The 20290-nt window shown below is 54.9% G+C and overlaps 1 protein-coding gene and 1 pseudogene across 1 annotated transcript; one reads left to right on the top strand and one right to left on the bottom strand.

The window, feature by feature from the left end:
• Positions 1-4099: 4099 nt before the first annotated feature.
• LOC119928519 lies at positions 4100-12521 on the bottom strand (annotated as a pseudogene).
• Positions 12485-19067, top strand: LOC119928520 (28S ribosomal protein S11, mitochondrial-like). Its single transcript, XM_038746878.1, has 6 exons — positions 12485-12588; positions 14722-14829; positions 17155-17253; positions 17798-17927; positions 18545-18610; positions 18810-19067. Exons 1-6 carry the CDS (start codon positions 12527-12529, stop codon positions 18915-18917), a joined length of 573 nt encoding a protein of 190 aa, XP_038602806.1. The 5' UTR covers positions 12485-12526; the 3' UTR covers positions 18918-19067.
• The last annotated feature ends 1223 nt before the right edge of the window (positions 19068-20290 follow it).

Raw genomic sequence — 20290 nt, forward strand, 5'->3', positions numbered from 1 at the left:
GTTCTTGGGAGAGTACACTATCCAAAGTTAGTGGACACATTCGCTGCCCACAAGGAGCTTACAGTCTAGAGGGGGAGATTGGCATAAATGAATAAATGAATAAAATACCGATCCGTCCGTAAGCGCTGTGGGGCTGAGGGTGGGGTGAATAAAGGGTACAAATCCAAGTGCAAGGACGATGCAGAAAGGAAAGGGAGTAGGAGAAATGAGGGCTTAGTCGGGGAAGGTCTCTTGGACGAGATGTGCTTTTATTAAAGCTTTGAAGGTGGGGAGAGCGGTGGTCTGTCAGATGTGAAGGGGAAGAGAGTTCCGGGCCAGAGGCAGGATGGGGGTGAGGGGTTGGTAGCGAGATAGATAAGATCGAGGTACAGTGAGTAGGTTGGCATTTGGGGAGTGAGGTAAGCAGGCTGGGTTGTAGCAAGAAATCAGAGAGGTGAGAGGGAATGGGACAAGGTGATCGATCGAGTGTTTTAAATTTTCCGTTTGATGCCGAAGTGGGTGGGCAAACCACTGGAGGTTCTTGAGGAGTGAGGAAACGTGGATTGAGTGTTTTCGTAGAGAAATGATCTGGGCAGCGGAGTGAAGTATGGGCTGGAGTGGGGAGAGACAGGAGGCAAAGAGGATAGCAAGGAGACCGATGCAGTAGTCACAGGGGATGTGACAATGGCGTGGATCAGTGTGGTGGCCCTTTGGATAGAGGGGAGAAGGCGGATTTTAGTGCTGCTGTGAAGGTAGAATCCGATGGTGGACGCCCCTGGGTTCTGGACGGACTCCTACCCCGGGCCCTGAAGCATAAGGCCCCTTGGGGGCGGCTGGGGAGGAGAGGCCCGGGCAGGCAGGACGAGAGGGCAGCAGGCAGGCCTTCCCTCCGGCTCAGCCTGCCGGGACCGGGTTTCCGGTCACAGTCTGCCACCTGGCGGTCCCGGTACAAACTTCCAGCCGCAGCCCAGCCCAGCCCTGCTTCCTGCCTCCCTCCCACTCCGGGACTGCTGGGCTACAAAGGGGAGAGCCCGGTCTCCCCCCTGCCCTAACCATCCAGGCCCCACGGGGTTTCCGGGGGCCCGCCGGCCTCGGGCTGCAGGAGTAGCTCAACCCACTCCCAGCCCCGAGGTGGGAGGGTCTCAAGGGGAGAAGCTGGACCCCTGGGTCCCTGCCGAATTCCCACTTCCCAGAGAGGGAGGTTGCAATGCTTCCTAGCTGCCTTCATCCCAGGGGCCTGGGCTTTGTTCCCAGCCTCTGCAGTCCCCAGAGCCCCGAAGAAAACACCATTTAAGGGTCAGCAATGGTCCCCCATAGGGGGCTGAATGAGGCCTGGGGACTACCCTGTTCGCCCACGGTCTCCTCCTTTTAATTTTAATGGTACTTGTTAAGCCCTTGCTAGAGAAAGCAGCACGCTGTAGTGGAGAGGGCCGGGCCTGGGGTTCTAATTCCACCTCCGCCACTAGTCTGCTGCGTGACCCTGGGGAAGTCACTTAACTTCTCTGGGCCTCGGTTCCCTCATCTGTAAAATGGGGATTAAGACCATGAGCCCTATTTGGGACAGGGACTCTGTCCAATCCGATGATCTTGTATCTACCCCAGTGCTTAGAACAGTTACTTTGCTGGTTCAGTCTCTCATCTTATCCTGACTGGATTACTGCATCAGCATCCTCTCTGATCTCCCATCCTCCTGTCTCTCCCCACTTCAGTCTATACTTCACTCTGCTGCCCAGCTCATATTTGTGCAGAAACGCTCCGGGGATGTTACTCCCCTCTTCAAAAATCTCCAGTGGCTGCCTGTCAACCTACGCATCGAGCAGAAACTCCTCACTTTCGGCTTCAAGGCTCTCCATCACCTCGCCCCCTCCTACCTCACCTCCCTTCTCTCCTTCTACAGCCCAGCCCACACCCTCCGCTCCTCTGCCACTAACCTCCTCACTGTACCTTGTTCTCGCCTGTCCGGCCGTCGACCCCCAGCCCACGTCCTCCCCCTGGCCTGGAGTGCCCTCCCTCCACACATCGGCCAAGCTAGCTCTCTTCCTTCCTTCAAAGCCCTACTGAGAGCTCACCTCCTCCAAGAGGCCTTCCCAGACTGAGCCCCCTCTTTCCTCTCCCCAAAGCACCTGTATATATGTTTGTACAGATTTATTACTCTATTTATTTTACTTGTACATATTTACTATTCTATTTATTTTGTTAATGATGTGCATCTAGCTTTATTTCTATTTGTTCTGACGACTTGACATCTGTCCACATGTTTTGTTTTGTTGTCTGTCTCCCCCTTCAGAAACTCCTCACCCTCGGCTTCAAGGCTGTCCATCACCTCGCCCCCTCCTACCTCACCTCCCTTCTCTCCTTCTTCAGTCCACCCCACACCCTCCGCTCCTCTGCCACTAATCTCCTCACCGTGCCTCGTTCTCGCCTGTCCCACCGTCGACCCTCGGCCCACGTCCTCCCCCTGGCCTGGAATGCCCTCCCTCTGCACATCCAAGCTAGCTCTCTTCCTCCCTTCAAGGCCCTACTGAGAGCTCACCTCCTCCAGGAGGCCTTCCCAGACTGAGCCCCCTCCTTCCTCTCCCCCTCCACCCCCTCTCCATCCTCCTGCCTTACCTCCTTCCCTTCCCCACAGCAGCTGTATATATGTACATGTTTGTACACATTTATTACTCTATTTATTTATTTTACTTGTACATATCTATTCTATTTATTTTACTTGGTTATTATGTTTGGTTTTGTTCTCTGTCTCCCCCTTCTAGACTGTGAGCCCACTGTTGGGTAGGGACCGTCTCTATATGTTGCCAACTTGTACTTCCCAAGCGCTTAGTACAGTGTTCTGCACACAGTGAGCACTCAATAAATATGATTGATTGATTGTGAGCCCGTTGCTGGGTAAGGACTGTCTCTATATGTTGCCAACTTGTACTTCCTAAGCGCTTAGTACACTGCTGGGTACACAGTAAGCGCTCAATAAATGATTGAATGAATGAATGAATGAACGAACAGTGACTAGCAGATACTATGCACTAAACAAATAGCATAATTATTATTATTATGTGACAGGCATTGTTCTAGATACTGGGGGAGATAAGAAAATCAGGTTGGACACAGTCCCTTTCAAACCTGGGCCTCACAATCTTAATCCCCATTTTACAGATGAGGTAACTGAAGCCCAGAAGTGAAGTGACTTGCCCAAGGTCACACAGCAGCTCAGCAGGCAAGTGGCAGAGCCGGGACTAGAACCCAGGTCCTTCTGACTCCCAAGCCCGTGCTCTATACACTAGGCCACACTCGAGGGCCCACCAGGTGGCTGCTAATGAGCCAGACCCTCCACCCCAAGCTCCATCGGGTCAGAGGGGCCACTAGCTGCTGCAGCCCGAGGGTCGGGCCAGACCCAGCTAAGCTCCCGCCCTAGTCCATCCAAAGCCAGGAGGGAAGTGCCCCCATAAAGCCAAGCAGCACCCGGCTCCAATTTGGGGCCGACCCGGACGGCTGACCCCTTCTATAGCCCGGGAAGGGAAGAGAAGAGCTTGGCAATGAGGTCGGCAAACGGATTACTCCAAACTTACAGATCACTAGGCTGCATACACAATGCCGCACGGCAGGAGGAAGCTTCATTCACCTAGAAGCACAGACCCGGCCCGAGTCCGTTTTGCCTTTCCCTCAGGCCTCGGGCCGGGCAGCTCGCAGCCAGTCTTGCTAGGCATTCGCTTCTCACCCACCCCGGAACTGCAGCGCTCGGGAACATCTGGGAATACAGAGTAAGCGCTCAATAAATACAACTGAATGGATGAATGACCCGCTGGCAGCTTTCAGAGAGGCAGCAGAAAGAGATAAGAACAATAACGCTAACAATGACAATAATGCTAACAATTATTGTGGCATTTGTTCAGCACTGTATTAAGGGCTGGCCTACGTACAAGATCATTCGGTTGGATACAGACCCAAGCCCATACGGAGCCCATCTTTTCACCACCTCCTCCACCTCTACCTTCATCATCATCACCACCACCTCCTTCTCCACCACCACCTATCACAACTCCCTCCACCTCCTCTTCCACAACCACGTCCACCTCTTCCCCCATACTTCCCGGTGAAATTAAAGACACAAGACACCCAGGAGTTTTGCAAGCTCTCAAATAGCAGAGAAGCAAGAAGAAAATGGGTTTATTCTTTAGGGTTGGGAACCCGGTCTATTCCTTCCAAGCCCAAACAACCATCAGTCACCAGTGGCATTTTCCATGGCCTGACACCACCGAAGTGAGGGGTCCGTTTGATGTCCACGAAGAATCGCCTGACCTGGTCGAGGTACTTTGGTTTCAAGTAGTCGCCCAGCTCCTCTCTGCTGACCCACATTCAGTGGCCTTCCTTCCTCCTGGCCAGGGAGAGTTCTCCTCCTTTCTGCAGGAAGGCTTTGAAGAAGAACACTCTGGCCCCTAAGCTCCCCTCGGTCCGCAGGGCCTGGGAGAACTTGAACTTGTAGTGCCCTCAGGGCACGTACCATAGGAACTCGGCTTGCATTTGATTATCTTGGGAGAGTCAGAACAGAGATTGAACATTAGTTATTAAAGACGCCGCCTCTTATGGGGAGGTAGGAAGAAGCAAAGACTGCTTCTTTGTAGGAAGAATCCCATCAGATTCAGGAGGAAGAGGAGAATGAGGAGCCGGAGGGAGAAAGGAGGAGGAGCATGAGAGAGGAGGGATGGTGAGGAGGGAGAAGAGAGAAGCAGGAGCAAGAAGGGAGGAAGGAGAGGAAGAATGAGGAGGAGGAGGAGGAAGAAGTAGGGATGGAGAGGGAGGAAAGAGGAGAGAGGGAGGAGGAGGAGGAGAGGACAGGAAGAGTGAAGAAAAGCAGCATGGAAAGGGTAAGTCAGGACTTCCTCCCCCTGAGGAGGGTCCTGTGTTTACTTGAAGTCCCAACAGATTCCTAGGTCAGGAAGAGAGCCACTCTAAGAGTGGCGTCTCTCACCCCCCACTGTTTTTTAATATTTCTTAAGCGTTTACCATGTGTCAAACACTAAGCGCTGGGTTAAAGAGGTCGGACACAGTCCCTGTCCCGTAGGGGGCTCACAGTCTGAGTATTAATCTCTTTCCACTAGGCCACACCACTCCTCGAGATTCGCCTAGAAGTAGCATGGCCTAGAAGAACCTGGGTTCTAATCCTAACTCCAACACTTGTCAGCTTTGTGACCTTGAACAAGTCAACTTCACTTCACCAAACCTCAATCACCTCATCTGTAAAATGGGGACTAAGGCTGTGAGCCCCAAGGTGGGCAGAGACTGTCCAACCTGATTAGCTTGTATCCACCCCAGTGCTTAGCACAGTGCCTGACGCTTAGTAAGCACTTAAGGTCATTTCAGACAGAGTCCTTGTCCCACCAGGTGCTGTCTAAGGATAAAGATGAAAAGGTACTGAGTCTTCATTACTCACTTATTACTGTCTATGTCTGTCTCCCCCCTCTAGACTGTAAGCTTGTTGTGGGCAGGGAACGTGTCTGCCAACTCTATTATATTGTGCTCTCCCAAGCACCTAGTACTGTGCCTTGTACACAGTAAGCGCTCAATAAATACCCTTACTGACAAAGATTATGCAGATGAGGAAACTGAGGTGCCAAGAAGTTCCGTGATTTGCCCAAGGTTACTAGGAGGCAAGGGGCAGAGCCGGAATTAGAACACGGGTCTCCTGACTTAAAAGCCCATGCTCCTTTCATCTGGCCACGTTGTTTCTCTGAGGCCCAGGGGGTCCTCACCTCCTAGGTAGGAAGGAGGCCCCCTTGGATTTCCAGCCTTGGTGGCCTTTCATATCTTGAGGGGGTTTTTTTTATTGTATTTGTTAAGCGCTTACTACGTGCCAGGCACTGTTCAAAGCACTGGGGTAGGTACAAGCGAATCAGGTTGGACACAGTCCCCTTCCCACGTGAGGTTTACGGTCTTAATCCCCATTTTACAGATGAGGTAACCGAGGCAAAGAGAAGTAAAGTGACTTGCAAAGGTTCCTCAGCAGACAGGTGGCAGAGCTGGGATTCAAACCCAGGTCCTCCTGACTCCCACGCCATACTGTTTCCCATGACCCCACGCTTCTCCGGCCAGTTGACCTGGGAGGCTGGCCCCAGGAGGGCCAGACTGGGTGTACTCCAGCTCACTGTGGGCAGGGAGTGTGTCTGTTTACTGTTGTACTGTACTCTCCCAAGCGCTAGGCACAGAATAAGTGCTCAGTAAATACAATTGAATGAGTAAGAGTTCAATAAACATGACTGACTGACTGAATGGGAGATCTGGGTCAGGCTGGCTGGCCCGGGAGAAGGGAAGAGGGAGAGGAAGAAGGGAGGAATGAGGAGGAAGAAGGGAGGGGCTCACCGGAGAGCTCAGCCAGGGCTTGCTCGGCCGTTCCTCGAGTGTCTCGCCTGCCCGCCACTCAGCCTGGGGTAGGAATCACACCTCCTGCTCACCCAGCTGCTCCTTGACCGGCAGCACCAAGTTCCGTTTCAGTTTCTGGTTCAGGAAGGTCCGATCATTCTTCAGATCCGCTTCTGCCGGGACACATTCATTCATTCATTCAATCGTATTTATTGGGCTCTTACTGTGTGCAGAGCACTGTACTAAGCGCTTGGGAAGTACAAGTTGGCAACATATAGAGACGGTCCCTACCCAACAACGGGCTGACAGTCTAGAAGACTTGGCACAGGCAAGTCAGCGGGAGGGGAGGCGGGCCCGGTTGGGCCAGAGCTCAGAAAGCTAAGCCCTTTTTCTTTAGCCAATGGGTTTTGTTAAGCACTTACTAGGTACCAGGCACTGTACTGAGCGCTGGAGTAGATACAAGATCATCAGATTGGACACAGTCCATGTCCAACATGGGACTCATGGTTTTAATCCCCATTTTACAGAAGAGGGAACTGAGGCACAGAGAAATTAAATAACTTGTTTAAGGTCACACAGCAGAAAAGCGGCAGAGCCAGGAAGGGAACCCAGGTCCTTTGATTCCCAGGCTCACTGCTCTTTCCACTGGGTGACACTGCATTTTTTAATGGCATTTGTGAAGTGCTTACTATGTGCCAGGCCCTGTCCTAAGCACTAGGGTAGATGGCACTTTTTAATCATCTACTATGTGCCAGGCACCTTACTAAGCCCTGGGGTGGCTACAAGCAAATCGAGTTGGACACGGTCCCTGTCCCATGCGGGGCTCACAGTCTCAACCTCCTTTTACAGATGAGATAACTGAGGCCCAGAGAAGTGAAGTGACTTGCCCAAGGTCCCACAGCAGAAAAAGTGGCAGAGCCAGGATTAGAACCCATGACCTTCCGACTCCCAGGCCTGTGCTCTATCCACTACGGCATGCTGCTTCTCAGACACAACCTCAACGAGTTGGACCCAGCCCCTGTCCCACACAGGAATCACAGTCTCAATCTCCACTGTACAGCTGAGGTAACTGAGGCGCAGAAAATGAAGTGATTTTCCAAAGTGGTGGAGCCAGGATCAGATCCCAGGTCCTCTGACTCCCAGGCTCATGCTCTTTCCACTAGGCCACGCTGCTTCTCTGGCTTACGCACTCTGGCAGGAGTAGTTTTACATTCTGCTCCACACAGGGGGGGGCTGAAAAAATGCTATTACTCTACCTCCTAGCCCAACAGAAGCAGCGTGAGAAGCAGTGTGACCTAGTACATAGAACCCGAGCTGGGGAGTAAGAAGGACCTGGGTTTTAACCCCACCTCCGCCACTTGTCTGCTGTGTGACCTTGACCAAGTCACTTTATCTCTCTGGGCCTCAGTTCCCTCATCTGTAAAATGGGGATAAAGACTGTGAGCACCACATAGGACACGGACTGTGTCCAACCTGATGATCTTGGATCTACCCCATGCTGACAAGTGCCTAACAAACATCATTTGAAAAAAAATAAAAAAAGAGAAGTCCCCTCGGCCCAAGACGAAAACCTGCTTCGCGGGGTCCCAGCTTGAAGCGCAGGGCAGTCTGCTCCCAGGCTTCCTCCAGGTCCTGGGCGAGCACGATGTCCTCCCCTTTGTTGTCCGAGTCATACAAGTCAGCTTTCCTCCGCTGCACATGGCGTGCTTCCTGCAGCGTCTGCATCTCGTGGTCTGCGTACAGGCTCTTCTCCACCTTCAGCTGTGGGCGCGGGGCATGAACCAATGTCAGAGACCCGCCCGGAGCGGCTCCCTTCCTTCTGGCGGGGGAGCCGGTCTGGCCAACCCCACCCTGTCAGCCCCGCGTGAGACCGGGCCTCTGCTCCATTCGCTTATATCTATCCCAGCGCTTAATACACTGCCAGGCTCCGGTAAGCACTTAACGACTAGCACTGTTACGATCTGCAGCATTCAATCAATCAAGGCTTTCAATCCCTTCAAGGCCCTACTGAGAGCTCACCTCCTCCAGGAGGCCTTCCCAAACTGAGCCCCCTCCTTCCTCTCCCCCTCATCCCCCTCTCCATCCCCCCCGCCTTACCTCCTTCCCTTCTCCACAGCACCTGTATATATGTATATATGTTTGTACGTATTTATTACTCTATTTATTTATTTTACTTTATTTTACTTTACATATTTATTCTATTTATTTTATTCTGTTGATATGTTTTGTTTTGTTCTCTGTCTCCCCCTTCTAGACTGTGAGCCCACTGTTGGGTAGGGACCGTCTCTATATGTTGCCAACTTGTACTTCCCAAGCGCTTAGTACAGTGCTCTGCACACAGAAAGCGCTCAATAAATACGATTGAATGAATGAATGATGATGATGGTACTTGTGAAGCGCTTACTATGTGCCAAGCACTGTTCTAAGCGCTGGAGTAGATACAAGGTAATCAGGTTGTCCCATGTGGGGGCTCACGGTCTTAATCCCCATTTTACAGATGAGGCAACTGAGGCACAGAGAAGTGAGGTGACTTGCCCAAAGGCAACCAGCTGACAAGTCGTGGAGCTGGGATCAAAACCCACGACCTCTGACTCCCAAACCCAGGCTCTTTCCACTAAGCCACACTGCTTCTCATTTAATTAGGACCTACTCCGTGCAGAATTAAGTGCTGGGGCGGATACAAGCCAATCGGGTTAGACACGGCCCCTGTCCTACACGGGAATCACAGTCTTAATCTCCACTGTAGAGCTGAGGTAACGGAGGTGCAAAAATGAAACGACTCGCCAAAGTGGTGGAGCCAGGATCAGATCCCAGGTCCTCTGACTGCCAGGCCCACGCTCTTTCCATTAGGCAACACTGCTTCTCTGGCTTCAGCACTTTGGCAGGGGGAGTTTGCTACATTCTGCCGCACCCACTGGGAACTGAAAAAGTGTTGTTACTCACTCCACCTCCTACCCCAAAAGAAGCAGCATGGCCTAGTGGCCAGGTTCCACATGGGGCTCACAATCTAAGTAGGAGGGAAAACAGGGATTGGATCCCCATTTTGCCAATGCGCACACTGAGGCCCAGAAAATAATATTAATAAGCACTTAGCAATAACAATAATGGCATTTATAAAGCTCTTACTATGTGCAAAGCACTGTTCTAAGCGCTGGGGAGGTTACAAGGTGAGCAGGTTGCCCCACAGGGGGCTCACAGTCTTAATCTCCATTTTACAGATGAGGTAACTGAGGCCCAGAGAAGTTAGGTGACTTGCCCAAAGTCACACAGCTGACAACTGGTGGAGCAGGGATTTGAACCCCTGACCTCTGACTCCAAAGCCCGTGTTCTTTCCACTGAGCCACGTAGTACAGTGCCTGGCACCTAGTAAGTGCTTAGCAAATACCATAAAATAAATAAATCCAAAGCAGAGTTGGCCCTTTCCCTGTTCACAACGACCTTACGGTACAGAGGGGGAGAAAGACATTTATATAAATAACTTATACAGATCTAAAGATATGTATATCAGTGCGGTGGAATTGAGGGTGGGTTGAATATCAAGTGCCCAGGGATCACAGATCCAAGTGCCCAGACAAGGCAGAAGGGAGAGGGAGCCAAGGAAAAGGGGGCTTAATCGGGGAAGGCCTCTTGGAGGAGTTGTGATCATAACAATGCTTGGAAGGTGGGGAGAGTGGTGGTCTGGCAGATACGGAGGGGGAGGGAGTTCCAGGCTAGGAGGAGGATGTGGAAAAGGGGTCAGCCGGGAGAGAGAAGAGATCAGGGCCCCAGTGAACAAGCTGGTGCTAGAGGCGTACAGAAGGGAAAAGAAGCTCACTGGGATGCAATCGGGACATGAGGTTGAGGGGCACCTAGGGGAAGAAGCCCAGGTCTGGGAGTCAGAGGACCTGGGTTCTAAAACCAGCTTCCCCACTTGCCTGCTGTGTGACCCGGTGCAAGCCACTTAACCTCTCTACGCCTCAGTTACCTCACCCGTAAAATGGGGGTTCAATCCCTGTTCTCCCTGCGACGGACTGTGAGCTCTGTGTAAAACAGGGACTGCGGCTGGCCTGACGATCTCATATCCGCTCCGGTGCTTAGAATGGTGCTTGACACGTTGTAACCGCTTACCGAATAGCACAATTATTATTACTAGGGTTCCCAGGATTTCGTGGGAATCGGGATTCGGTCTGTGGAGCAAACGGGGGCCGGCCAAGGAAAGGTGATCCCCGGGCTTGGGCGGGAATGCCCGGGGGCCTGAGGCGGTTGTGGCCGAGAATGGTTAGGGGCTGCTGGAGTGGCACAGAGCAGATCAATCAATCAATTGTATTTATTGAGCGCTTACTGCGTGCAGGGCACTGTACTAAGCGCTTGGGAAGTACAAGTCGGCAACACACAGAGACGGTCCCTACCCAACAGTGGGCTCACAGTCTAGAAGGGGGTGACAGAGAACAAAACAAAACATATTAACAAAATAAAATAAATAGAATAGATATGTACAAGTAAAATAAATACATAGACTAATAAATACGTACAAACATATATACAGGTGCTGTGGGGAAGGGAAGGAGGTAAGGCGGGAGGGATGGAGAGGGGGAGGAGGGGGAGAGGAAGGAGGGGGCTCAGTCTGGGAAGGCCTCCTGGAAGAGGTGAGCTCTCAGTAGGGCCTTGAAGGGAGGAAGGGAGCTAGCTTGGTGGATGGGCAGAGGGAGGGCATTCCAGGCCAGGGGGTGTATGGTGGATGTGTAGCGGGCCAAAAGCGAGTAAAATCAAGGAGCTGGATGTTCCCCAATACTGCAGGTGTGAGATCCAATTTTTCTTCATAAAACCGAGTAACCAAGCAGAAGCCATCATGAGGCAAAAATTAAAGGGTTCAGCTGAAGCGGTAGCAAGCCGAGACTAGAAGGATCCATCTTCACGCCTCCTAAAGATGATTTCTTCCTTTGTCATTGGCAGGCATTGACTTAAAACGTTTGTCTGTGGGATGTGATGAAACCAATCCAATAATCAGTTTTTAACGCCCAACTCCTCCTCTAAACTCCTCGTGGGCAGCGGTCACATCTACCAACTCTGCTGTAGTGTACCCTCCAGAGCGTTGTACGGGGTTCTCCACAAAGCAAGCGAGTGCTCTGTACGTGCCAGAGGATCAATCGATAACCATCGATAGATAAGCAGTATGGCATAGGGACAGAACACGGGCCTGGGAGTCAGAAGGTTTGCTGCCATTTGTCTGCTGCATGACCCTGGGCGGGTCACCTAACTCCTCTGGCACCAGAATCTCACCAGCCTCTGACCCTGCCCCCTCTGCCCCTCCCCTGCCCCCTCTGCCCCTCCCCTGCCCCCGGCCCTGCACCCACTACCCCTAGCACCCTCTATCTGCCCTGCTCCGACGACCCTCTGCCCCCAACATCTTTGCCCCCTCCGCTCCGTGCCCTGCCCCCCCTACCCCCTCGGCCCCCCTGCAGCCTGCCACCGCCCTCTGCCCCCTTCCCCTTCCGGCCGCCCGGCCGTGCCCCCTCTGCCCCCCGCCCCCTCCCCGTGCGGTGCCCGGGCGCCGGAGGTACCTGGCGCAGCCTCCGGTCCGTGCCCTCCTGGAGCGGGGTGAGGGGCTGGGCGAGGAGGGGGGGCCTCTGCAGGCACAGCGCCCCCAGCAGGCGCCACGGGCTCCCGCCGCCCCGGGACGAGCCCTGCAGGCCCCGAGCGCCGGGGCGCCGACAACGGGGGCGACACCACCGCGGGCCCAGCGCCGGGCCCAGCGCCCGGCCCAGCGCCCGCCGCCAGCAGGACGCCATCCCCGGCTCCCCGGCTCCCCCGCTCCCCCGCGATGCACCGCGCCGCCACCTTCCCACAAGGCCGCGGGGCCGGACCGAACCATCCCGAGGAGAGGGGAGGGGAGGGGAGGGGAGGGGGGAGCGGAGCGGAGCGGAGCGGGGGCGGCCCGGCCGCGGCCCGGTCCGACGTGATCCTGGACGGAGCGCCGTGGGGACCGGGGGCGCACAAGCGCGTTGGCGACCGTCTTCTTGCTTTATCGAGGTGGAGCTACAGGCCAGGTGGGCGTCGCGGGTCTCCGGGACCCGTGGAACGGGACGAGGCGGCGGGAGCCCCCCCTCCGCCCCGAGGGAGGAGGAGGTGGTGGTGGCGGCCCGGGACGGGGGCGGGGCCCGGTTGCCCGGTTGCCCGGTTGGCCGTGTCGGGCCCGCTCGGCCGCGTGTTGGCCATGTTGGCCGTCCTGGGGTCCGCCCGCCGGGCCCTGCTGCCGCTGCGGGCCCGGCCCAAGGGGTAAGTCTCGGGTCACGCGCCCCCGACCGCCCCCTCCCCCCCCCGCCGCTGACCCCCAACCCCCCGACCCTGTCATTCCTCCCTCCCTCCATTCAATCCTTTTGATCGAAGCAGCATGGCCCGATAATAATAATAACAGTATTATGCGCTTGCGTTGTGCCAAGCACTGTTCTGAGCAGTGGGGGGAGATACAAGGTTATCAGGTTGTCCCACGGGGGGCCCACGGCCTTACTCCCCATCAGACGGATGAGGGAACTGAGGTATAGCTAAGTGACTCGCCCAAAGCCATCCAGCCGTCAAGTGATGGAGCGGGGATTAGAACCCACGTCCTCCAATTCCCAAACCCGTGCCCTTTGCACCACACCACGCTGCTCCTCTGGCCTAGTGGCCCGAGCCCGGCCCTGGGAGGCAGAAGGACAGAAGAAGCAAACACTCTTCACCGCCCCCCCCCCACCCCGGGCTTCAAGGCTCTCCATCACCTCGCCCCCTCCTACCTCACCTCCCTTCCCTCCCTCTACAGCCCAGCCCGCACCCTCCGCTCCTCTGCCGCTAACCTCCTCACCGGGCCTCGTTCTCGCTTGTCCCGCCGTCGACCCCTGGCCTGGAGTGCCCTCCCTCCCCACATCCGCCAGGCTAGCTCTCTTCCTCCCTTCAAAACCTTACTGAGAGCTCACCTCCTCCAGGAGGCCTTCCCAGATTGAGCCCCCTTTTTTCTCTCCTCCTCCCCATGCCCCTCCCCATAGCACCTGTATATATGTTTGTACAGATTTATTACTCTATTTTACTTGTACATGTTTACTATTCTTTTTGTTAGTGATGTGCATCTAGCTTTATTTCTATTTATTCCGATGAGTTGACAACTGTACATATGTTTTGTTTTGTTGTCTGTCTCCCCCTTCTAGACTGTGAGCCCGTTGTTGGGCAGGGACCGTCTCTAGGTGTTGCCAACTTGTACTTCCCAAGCACTAAGTACAGTGCTTTGCACACAGTAAGCACTCAGTAAATACGATTGATTGAATGAATGAATGAAAAGGACCTGGGTTCTGATCCTGCCTCCGCCATTTGCCTGCTGGGTGACCTTGGGCAAATCGATTCCCTTCTCTGGGCTTCAGTTCCCTCGTCTGTCAAATGGGGATGAAGACGGTGAGTCCGATGCGGGACAGGAGCTGCATCCAACCTGATTAACTAGTGCTTGGGACATAGTAAGCGCCTAACAGGTCCCATCGTGAGTGTTATTATCATTATTTGTTTAGTGCTTGTCCGGCCTGGCTGGCTTGTAACGCCCGAGGAGAGCTGATGTCCAACACAGGACCAGACAGGATGGGACCGGATGGGCCCAGAGCGGGGTCCAGTCCCTTCCAGCCTGGGCAGCTGGGCAGCAGCAGGGCCTAGTGGCTAGAGCCTGGGAGTCAGAGGGTGTGGGTTCTAATCCCGACTCCACCACTTGTCAGCTGTGTGACTTTCTAAGCACTGGGGGAGATACAAGCTTGTCAGGTTGTCCCACGCAGGGCTCACAGTCTTAATCCCCATTTTACAGATGAGGTAACTGAGGTATTCATTCATTTAAATCGTATTTATTGAGCGCTTACTGTGTGCAGAGTACGGTACTTAAGCGCTTGGGAAGTACAAGTCAGCAGCATAGAGACGGTCCCTACCCAGCAACGGGAGGCACAGAGAAGTTAAGTGACTAGCCCGAGGTCACACAGCAGGCAAGTGGCGAAGCCAGGATTAGAACCATCTGACTCCCAGGCCCGTGCTCTTTCGTGATGGTTTGATTGTACTTTCCTAGTGCCTAGTGCAGTGCTCTGCACATAGTAAGCGCTCTTTAGATATTGATTGATTGATTGATAGAATGACTGGAAGTTCATCTTGGGCAATGAACATGTTTACTGACTCTGTTGTACTCTCCCAAGCACTTAATACGGTAATACAGTAAACACTCAGTATACCATTGATTGATAGACCGTAAGATCGTTATGGGCATGGAATGTGTCTGCTAACTCTGTTGTCGTGTACTCTTCCAAGTGCTTAGTACGGTGCTCTGCAAACAGTAAGTGCTCAGTATATACTAGTGATTGATTGATTAACCAACCACTTCCAACCCTGCTAAACCTGGCTTGTTCGCCTCTGCAGGGTCCTGGAGACGGCCCTGGGCCGGGCAGCGCACGTGACCCCCGGCAGGCCGCAGGCCAGAGTGGAAGAGGAAGAAGCGGAGCCCCGCCCCAGCACAAGTCCCTTCAGGTGAGGGCAGCCCAGGACCTTCTCACATTTTACGGTATTTGTTAAGTGCTTGCTGTGTGCCAAGCACTCTACTAAGTGCTGGGGTAGGTACAAGCTGAGTAGGCTGGACACAGTCTGGGTCCTACATGGGGCTCACTGTCTTAATCCCCATTTTACAGTTGAGGTAACTGAGGCCCAGAGAAGTGAAGTGACTTGCCCAAGATCACATAGCAGACAAGCAGCAGAGCCGGAATTAGAACCCAGGTCCTCTGACTCCCAAGCCCGTTCTCTTTCCGCTAGGCCACGCTACTTCTGCGTAAGTCTCTTCCATCTGGATTCTCCTTCAGGAACCTGTTGGATAATAGCTATTGCATTTAGTTTGCACTTACTCTGTGCTGAACACTGGGTGAATATAAGGTTATGAGGCTGGACACAGTCACTGTCCTACACAGAGTTCACAGTCTGTTTTCATCTCCGTTTTATGCTTGAGAAAACAGGCCCAGAGAGATTAAGTGACTCACCCGACTCAGCCGCCTGGCCCGCTGAGAGACCTCGGGCAGGTTTTCTGAGTCTCGGTGTTTTCATCTCTGAAATTGGGCTCCGGTACTTTTCACCTGCTTACTTAGACCGTGAGCCCCATGTGGGACAGGGATCCCACCAGTGGGATTAACTCGTAACTTCCCCAGTGCTTTGAACAGTGCTTGATACACAGTAAGTACTTAACAGATACCATCATTAGACTGCGAGCCCTGTGTGGGACAAGGGATTGTGTCTGACCTGATAACCTTGTATCTACCACGGGGCTTGGCACTAATAAATGCTTAACACATTCCACAGTTATCCATTATTATTACCCAAGGTCACCGAGCAGGCCAGTGGCCAAGCGGGAACTCATGCCGGGTCTCCTGACTTCCCTTTCTGTGCTTTCCTCAACCATACCACCCTACTGCCCACCCAGGCTGGATGTTCCGGGAAAAAAGTCATCCTTGGGTCTGGGCAACTGGGGACAATTTCAGGGCCCTGTTTGTGGCCACAGCAACCCCCGGAGCGTGCCCCAGGGCCGGCCCCCACCACAGCTTGCCCCAGGACCGGCCCCCACCAGAGCTTGCCCCAGGGTCAGCCACACATCTCCCAGGGATAGGGGCGGCAGAACCCCAGCAACACTGACCAGCACAGCCTTCATATCTCTTCCACCCTCCCACCTCTCTCCCGGCCTCAGCCAGACCGAGAATCTGACCTAAGCCATGCTGCTCTCTAGGGAGTGCCCTGGCCAAGGATGCCCTTCAGCTTCTCTCTCAGGCCGGGCCTGGGCTACCGGGCCCCGGCCAGTTTGGAGCCCGAGGGGTGCCTGCCCTCTGCCATAGGGTCTTTCCACATGGCTCTTCTCTCTGACATCAGCCAGGCCGGCGGGAAACTGGCGGTTTCTGGCACTGCCGAGCTCTCAGAAACCCCTTTCGCCCTCACTCTTGCTGGCGGGGAGGGTCAGTATTGAGAAATCCTGTGCCTGGAAGTCAGAAAAACCTGGGTTCTAATCCTGACTCCGCCACGTGTGTGCTCTGTGACCTTGGGCAAGTCACTTCACTTCTCTGTGTCTGTTACCTCCTCTGTAAAAAAATGGGGATAAGAGCCCCATGTGAGAAACCAACCTGATTAACTTGTATCCACCCCAGTGCTTAGAACAGTTCTTGGCACATAGTAAGCGCTTAACAAGTACCATAGTCATCAGATTATTATTATTACCACATTGCATTCCAGCCCACAGGCCTATATACTCTGGTCCGCCGCATAACCTTGGGAAAGTCTGTTCCACCCTCTGGGCCACAGTCGCTCTCCAGTGTCCACACGGAGTTGCGAAACTCCCACCCGGCGGACCGGCCAGCACCCGTCCCGTGGAGTCGGGGAGGTCAGACTGGCCAGATCCAGGTGGTTCTCTGAGAACCTCACGCTGGTCCGCCGCATGACCTGGGGAAAGTCTGTTCCACCCTCTGGGCCACAGTCGCTGTCCAGTGTCCACACGGAGTTGCGAAACTCCCACCCGGCGGACCGGCCGGCACCCGTCCCGTGGAGTCGGGGAGGTCAGACTGACCGGATCCAGATGGTTCTTTGAGAACCTCACGCTGGTCCGCCGCATGACCTGGGGAAAGTCTGTTCCACCCTCTGGGCCACAGTCGCTCTCCAGTGTCCACACGGAATTGCGAAACTCCCAACCGGCGGACCGGCCGGCACCCGTCCCGTGGAGTCGGGGAGGCTCAGACTGGCCAGATCCAGATGGTTCTCTGAGAACCTCGCGCATAGCCGGTGTTGATGCCTTAGGCCTCTGTCGCTGTGCTTCCTCTTCTTCTGCAGTATCTACCCTCCAGTCCCCGGCCAGGAGTGTGCCTTGTCATGGGGAGGAAGGACTTTTGAAGATATTCCGATAGCGCACATCAAGGCCACGTACAACAAGTAAGCCAGAGCCAGCATCTGGGGCCCCGAGCTAGCCCGCCGTCCTCCCGGTCGGGAGAGTTGACAGAGACCCCCGTCTGGGCATAGCCTGGTCCTGACCTACTACAAAGAGAAGTAAAAGCCACGGCCCCCGCCCCACCTTCCGGGAGGTTTCCAAGATCTTGCCCCTCGGACGACCTGTCTGCCTGGGGAGCTTGAGGCGGAGGCGGTCTCCTGCCGCTTTGGGGCCTCGACATCCCAGTCCTCCTCTGGGGTCGGAGCCGGGGGGTGTGTGGGACTGGATGGGTTGGGGTGGGGGCCTCCCCGGCCACGGTCCCTGCCTGAAACGGAACAGGGAGGGCAGTAGGACCTATGTCCCAGGGGGAGCCGCTGAAGCCTCAACCTCTGAAGGCTGATGGCCTCTAACCACTGAGCACCCTTCCCCACTGCCTGGGGAGGGACAACCCTGCCAGCAGGGGGCCACGGGGACAGCAGACTGCAGTGGCGGGGGCAGTGGATGGGTGTTCCCTGTCTTGTCTTACCCTCTTTCTCCTCCTCCTCCCAGCACCCACATCCAGGTGGTCTCCTCCAAGAACCAGCCCCTTGCCCGCACGTCCTGTGGGACCGAGGGGTTCAAGAACGCCAGGAAGGCCACGGGTATCGCCGCTCAGACGGCCGGCATCGCAGCTGCAGCGGTGAGAGGGAGAGGGAGCTCCGGCCGCCGGCCAAGTGCGGGGTGGCCACTGGTCCCCAGTTCTAAGGGGAGGGCGGCCTGGGGAAAAGCAACCTTTGCCCGCCTTACCCTTCCTTTGGCCTTGCTACTTCCTCTGACACGAAAGCAATGCTGCTGCTACTTGCCCTTGTGAAGGGTCACAGAGCAGGGTCAGTTGCTCCCTTAGGAGCACAGCCCCTGATGGCCCATCAGGGTCCAGAGATCTGTTGTGCTGTTTTCTCAGCCCCAGAGAAATGAGGGACCATTAGCGATGTCCGCTGGACGGCAGCGCTGACCTGCGCTGGGACACTCATGGGAAAGCCAGGCCTGAAGAGCTCGGTTTCCGTCTAACTCCACATTGCGTAGGGACCTGCCTCTGTCCCTCCCTGCCACTGCACCCTTCGTGCCCTCCTGCCTGCCAGGATCCCACTCTGCCCCTCCCCAGTCCACACCACCCTCTCCCTGCTCTCCTATCCTTCAGGACCTGGCTCGGTCCCTCCCTGGCCCACCCCAACCCACCTGCCCGCCAGGACCTTGCTTGGTCTCTCCCCAGTCAGCCTCTCCCGGGCCAGGACCAAACAGATCATTCCTTCCTTGCAGAAAGCCACGGTGAAGGGGGTGACCCACATACGGGTGGTAGTGAAAGGCCTGGGGCCAGGGCGCTTGGTAAGTATCTGCCTCGGCAGGAAGAGGCAGGGCTGGGCGGGAGGATCCGAATGTCCCTGAAGACCAATAGGCTTAGCCTTTCCAACCTCATCCCAGCACAGCTGACTCCCAGCGACCCCCAGAAAGTTCAGGCTGGTGAGGGGGATGGGAAACGGGAGGGAAGGCAGCACCCTGAAACCTCCCTTCTGCTCTCTTGCAGTCGGCCATCAAGGGGCTGACCATGGGCGGCCTGCAGGTCATCTCCATCACAGACAACACCCCCGTCCCACACAACGGCTGCCGCCCGCGCAAGGCCCGTCGTCTCTGAGCAGTGTGGCAGAGCTCCAGGCTCAGGGGGGCTCTGCTCCACTCCTTGCCGCGCCCCTCCGTGGGGTCCCGGGCCACCGGCCGAGACGAGAGAAAGGACGCGAGTTCCTCCCTTGTCTCATCAAGTTTCAAAATGAAAACTTTTCTTCCAGTCTGGCTCTGTGTCTCCCTCTTTGATGCCTCCCCTCTCCTCCCCACAACTCCCCTGCCCACCCCCCAGGGGCTTCCAAAGAACTCTCCGGCTCCACCCCCGGTAGGCAAGCCACCTGTCCACCCCCTCCTCCCACAGCCTCGGATTGGCCGGAGGGGATGTCACGGCTCCAGACTTCTCCCTTCGGGGCTCTGACCCACAGCTAGAGAAACACTGGCCACCATCATCGGTGGTATTTATTGAACTCCTACCATGTGCAGAGCACTGAAGGAAGCGCTTGGAAGAGTACAGTATAACAGAGATGTTAGACCTGATCCCTGCCCACAGGAACCTGGGTGTCTTTGCCCTCGAACTCATCGTAAGCAGGAGCATGTAGCCGGCACTGGGGAGCGGGCCGGGATAATAGTCATCATAATAATCATGGTATTTGTTAAGTGCTTATGTTGCTAGATACCATATTAAGCGCTGTGATAGGTCAGAGACAATCTGGTCTGACAGTCCCTGTCCCGCCTGGAGCTCGGTGCCTGAAAGTAGAGGGCAAGGCCCCTGCCCTAGTGAAGTGCCCAGTCCAATAGGGGTGGACACGGACAACCTGTGAACAACGGGGATGAGAGGGAAACCAAAAACACAACTGGTCAACGCCCAAGTAAACAAAAAATGATTTAAGTGCAGGGACTCAATAAGGCAGGCCTGAGGGTAGCGCATCATTTTTATTTATTTTTAGTGGTTTTTGTTAAGTGTTTTGCTTCATGGTATTTAAGTGCTTGCTGTGTGCCAGGCACTGTTCTGCACCCTGGGGTAGAATCAAGGTAATCAGGTTGGACTCGGTCCCTGTCCCACTTGGGGCTGTGTTAATTCCCGTTTTACAGGTGAGGTAACTGAGACATGGAGGAGTTCAGTGACTTGCCCAGGGTCACAAGGCAAACACGTTGTGGAGCCGGAATTAGAACCCAGGTCCTCCTGACTCCTGGGCCCATGCTCTATCCACTAGACCACGCTGCTACTTACTATGTGCCAAGCACTGTTCTAAGCACTAGTGTAGAAACAAGTTAGATACAGTCCATGTCCCATGTGGGGACTGCAGTCATCTCATTTTTCAGATGAGGAAACTGAGGCCAGAGAAGTGAAGTGATTTGCCCAAGGTCACACAGCAGACAAGTGACAGAGCCGGGATTAGACCCAGGTCCTCTGATCTCCTGCCCCGGGCTGTAGCCGTTATGCCA

The sequence above is a fragment of the Tachyglossus aculeatus genome, chromosome 5, assembly GCF_015852505.1.
Source record: "Tachyglossus aculeatus isolate mTacAcu1 chromosome 5, mTacAcu1.pri, whole genome shotgun sequence".
NCBI lineage: Eukaryota > Metazoa > Chordata > Mammalia > Monotremata > Tachyglossidae > Tachyglossus > Tachyglossus aculeatus.